The 3908-nt window shown below is 61.7% G+C and overlaps 1 protein-coding gene across 1 annotated transcript; it reads right to left on the bottom strand.

Annotated features, from left to right (window-relative positions):
* Positions 1 to 1813: 1813 nt before the first annotated feature.
* RPRM (reprimo, TP53 dependent G2 arrest mediator homolog) lies at positions 1814 to 2164 on the bottom strand. The gene has a single exon (XM_087733770.1). It carries the CDS (start codon positions 2162 to 2164, stop codon positions 1814 to 1816), a length of 351 nt encoding a protein of 116 aa, XP_087589896.1.
* Between the last annotated feature and the right edge of the window lie 1744 nt (positions 2165 to 3908).

Below are 3908 nucleotides of genomic sequence, written 5' to 3' on the forward strand. Positions count from 1 at the left end.
TTATACTTCAAGTGTTCGCTATAATTAATAAAGAACGCCTAATGAATCTAGGTCTCAAAAAATGTTCAAACATGCAGCGCACTCCTTGCAAGTCAGATTACGGGAATGATTGTGTTATCTGCAACACCACGAAGTGAAGCAAATTAAAAAGTTGGAAATGCTTCGTAATGACTGAAACATCTATATTAGTTGTTCTCCCTCGTATTGTATTACCTTAAAATTCTGCTTTATCTGATGTTTCCACAGCACTAAGGGGTAAAGAAGGGAGTTTTGGTTAAATTTCTCACCGATGTTTCAGCTGATAGATGGCTCAGTAACAATTATTTTGATGTAATGACAAAGTCCATAGCACACTTGTTTCCCAGAGAACAGGCAGATCTGTTCTTTGTCTTTCCCTTAAATGTAGCTGTAAATGAGCGAGTACACAGCTGAGATTTCTGCTCGTCTGAGCACTGAGATACTCTGTTCTGTCTCATTTTCTACCAAAAGTTTATCCGCAGTCAAGCGGTTGTCTCAGACTCCAGCTTTATTTCATCCCCTTCTAGCTCAGGTGCCTTCTGTAAATGCTGAGTTTCACCTTGTCTATCAAAAGGGAAACTTCAGATAACATCTCCTAAAGACGTCTATAATGATTCGGTAGCTTGGCCATCTTCACACCAGCTCGGCGTAAACCGAGGGAAAACCAAGCAGCATGAAGTCTGCGTGGCTGCTCTGGAAAACTTCCCGATTCCTATCAGCATCAAAAATATTGACAATTAACAGCCTAACTGCAGGACTCTGGGTGTCACGAGAGGTATTTTCTCACAGGCAGGTTGCTTGAGCCTTTTTGCCCCCATCCCGCTGCCGTGGTCCCCGGCAAGTGTTTATGTCGGTTCCACCCCTCCTACCGCGAACGTAGATACATCGATTTATCACTGGCAACCAGCGCAAGCCCCTGGGGATATGATAAACAGCTATGCAAACCTCTCATAGGAAGATGCTCTGTTATCCCTATAGAGGAAATGGATGAAGAAAAAAAACCCACTCCGGTGCAAGCATCCATTTCTCCCTCCCTTAGATGCGACCGTAAGAAGTCACCTGTTGGTGAGGCTTCGGGTTCATAAAGAGTACGTACCGTGGTTTTCTAGAGTCAAACCCGGACAGAGGGGGTACAAGTGGGGTGTAGTGGGTTCTCTCCCTGGCCGAAGCCGGACCCCGCGGGGCAGGAGCGGGGTCCCTGCATGGCCCCGGGCACCTCCCGCCCGGCTCCGCGGCCACCCAGCCTTGGGCCACCGGGGGGGGGTGGGGGCGCTCGAAAAGCCGTCTGAAATGGAAGTTTTAGCGCAACTGCAAGGCAAAAACCTGCAAGGACAGGGCACGGAGCTTCACCCCGAGCTCCGCGGTCCCCCCCCGCCCGCCGCCCGCCGCGGCCCCCCGCGCCCCCGGGCCGCCCCCCGCTCCCCTCCGCGGCGGCGCGGAGCCACCGGCGGCAGCCCGGGGCTGGGAGCCGGAGGTGTTTGCTACCGCGGACGAAATAAGAAACCCCAGACGCTGTTGCCATCAGAGCACGTTTTACTTCGGCAGCCCGCGGGCCGGGCCGGGCGGCTCCGGGGGCCGCCCTCGCCGGGCGCCCCGCACGTCTCACCGGCCGCCGGGGTCTCGGGGTTCGTTTGCTGTTGTTTTTAAGGAAGGCAAAAAAAAAAAAAAAGGCAAACCAACCAGTCTGTCTAAAGGAGGAGCGGCCGCTGAGCAGCCAGCGCGGGCGGCGGCCGGCCCGGGTCGGCTCCCCGGCGGCGGGCCGTCGGGGCGGGCGGCGGAGCGGGGCCGCCGGCGGTCAGTAGGGCCCCACCACCACCGCCTCCACCTCCTTGGACGGCCGCCGGTCCTTGACCAGAAAGTTGATCATCCCCTCGGACTTGATGAGGAGGTTGCAGCCCAGGAAGAAGATGCCGAAGACGACGGTGAGGGCGAGGACGCACATGACGGCGATCTGCACCACCCGCATGATGTACAGGCTCCGCTCCTCCGCCGCCGCCGCCGCCCCGCCGCCGCCGCCGCCGCCGTCGGTCACCACGGAGGCGGCGGTGCAGCAGCGCAGGGCCCGCTCCAGCTCCAGCGCCGCGCTCCCGGCCCCCGCCAGCAGCCCCGCCGCCGCCGTGCCGCCGCCCGCCGCCGAGCCGTTCATCCCGCCCGGCCGCCCCGCCGCCGCCGCCGCCGCATGCAGGCGAGCCGAGCCGAGCCGAGCCGAGCCGAGCCGTGCCCAGCCGCTCCGCGATGCTCCGCGCTGCTCCGCACCGGCGGAGGTTCCGCGCTGCCCGCCGCTCCGCTCCGCTCCGCCCCGCCCGGGAGGGGAGCGGGGCCGGGGGAGGGAGGAGGGAGGGCGGGGAGCGGGTTTGGGGAGCGGGAGGGGGGAAGGGGGAGTGGGGACGGGAGGGGAGGGGGAGCGGGGAGAATGGGGGCTGGGGGGTCGGGGGCTGGGGAGCGGGGAGAATGGGGACTGGGGGGCCGGGGGCTGGGGAGCCGGATTGCGGGGAGGATTTTGTGAGTGGGTTCTGGCGAGCGGGTTTTTAAGGGAGCGATCTGGCGGGTTGTGGGGAGCGGGTTTTGGGGCGAGTTGAGGGGGAGCAGGGGTTTTGCCAGTGGGTTCTGGACAGTGCTTTTCAGGGATGGGCTCTTTGAAGGAAGCAAGCTTTCGGGGGGGGGACTTCTAGGGAGCGGGCTTTGGGGGGAAACGGGCTTTCAGAGATCAGATTTTGGGGGAGCAGGATTTTCCAAGTGGGTTTTTAAGGGAGCAAGTTGTGGAGCATGCGTTTCCAGGGAGTGAGGTTTTTTTGGGAGTGGGGTTTTGGGAAACGTGCTTTGGAGAAGGAGGTTTCTGCGGCGAGGGGGTGCGGTGCCGGTCCCCAGGGCCGCAGGAGGAGCCAGCCCGGCCCTTTGGGGTCTGTGGGCTCCGCAGGTTGAACCTCCCCCTCCCCAACACCCCCCCAGGTCTGTTTCAATTGAAGGTTCAGCCACTGAGTTTTTCAGAGCTGCGTCTCCCCGTGCGCTGCTGGAGGCCACGGTGCCCAGGAGAGGGGCCAACGGGAGTGGTGGCAACCCAGTGCGGCTCTGCACCCCGCTGCCCGTCCGTAAACGGGCGGCTTGTCATCTCGGACAACCTCCTCGGACGCCCCCGAGCACCCCGGGGACCGGAGCTGCTCCCCCAGAGGCACCCAAGTGCCTGGGGCTGGCGGGGGGTCCGCGGCCCCCAGCAGTCGGTTGGGGAGGGCCCAGTCCTGATGCTGCTGGTGGGACCACGTTCCCCACCTGCGGTTTGGAGGTTGGTGGCGATGGGCAGGACGGTCGCTCCCGTGCCTCCGGCCGAGCGATGACTTGGGATATTTCTGAGCAGAGGACGTGGAGGCAGGCACAGCCCGGAGCTGCGAGCGGCAGGCGGCTGCTGCCGTCGTTAACCCTGCCCTCTCTTTGCTTGAATGGAGATTTAATTATCGCAAACAGCCAGAGGAATCTGCGTGCCGGGGCCTGCTGGGGGCTGCGCGCAAATGCTGCCCAGGGCAGGGTGGGTGCAATGGCTGCGCGGCACCTTACACTGTCCAGGGCTGGTCCTCAGGGGAACAAACCAGCGGGGAGGTCGAGGCCAGGCACAAGAAATGATGTTTTCTGAACCCCTGGCAGCTAATTCATCTTGGTGTGGCAGCTATTTCATTAACTGCTCACAAACAAGCATCCAGAGCCCAGATATAACCCAGGACTGACGTCCCGGTCTCGATGCACCCCGTTCCCTTGGCACAGGGCTTTGGGGGGGAGGTGGCCATGCGGGGTCCCCTCCCCGCGGAGCCCAGGGTGGCTGGCGCGGCCTGCTGAGAGCAGCCCACCTACGAGGCCGTGCTGGATGAGCTTGGCTGCCTTATCAGATGGGACACGAGGAG

The sequence above is a fragment of the Nipponia nippon genome, unplaced genomic scaffold (assembly GCF_047370975.1).
Source record: "Nipponia nippon isolate SJK-2023a ecotype South Korea unplaced genomic scaffold, ASM4737097v1 scaffold_5, whole genome shotgun sequence".
Classification (NCBI taxonomy): domain Eukaryota; kingdom Metazoa; phylum Chordata; class Aves; order Pelecaniformes; family Threskiornithidae; genus Nipponia; species Nipponia nippon.

Coding starts and splice junctions, on each gene's coding strand:
- RPRM (XM_087733770.1), bottom strand. CDS start 2,164: ATGAACGGCTCGGCGGCGGGCGGCGGCACGGCGGCGGCGGGGCTGCTG.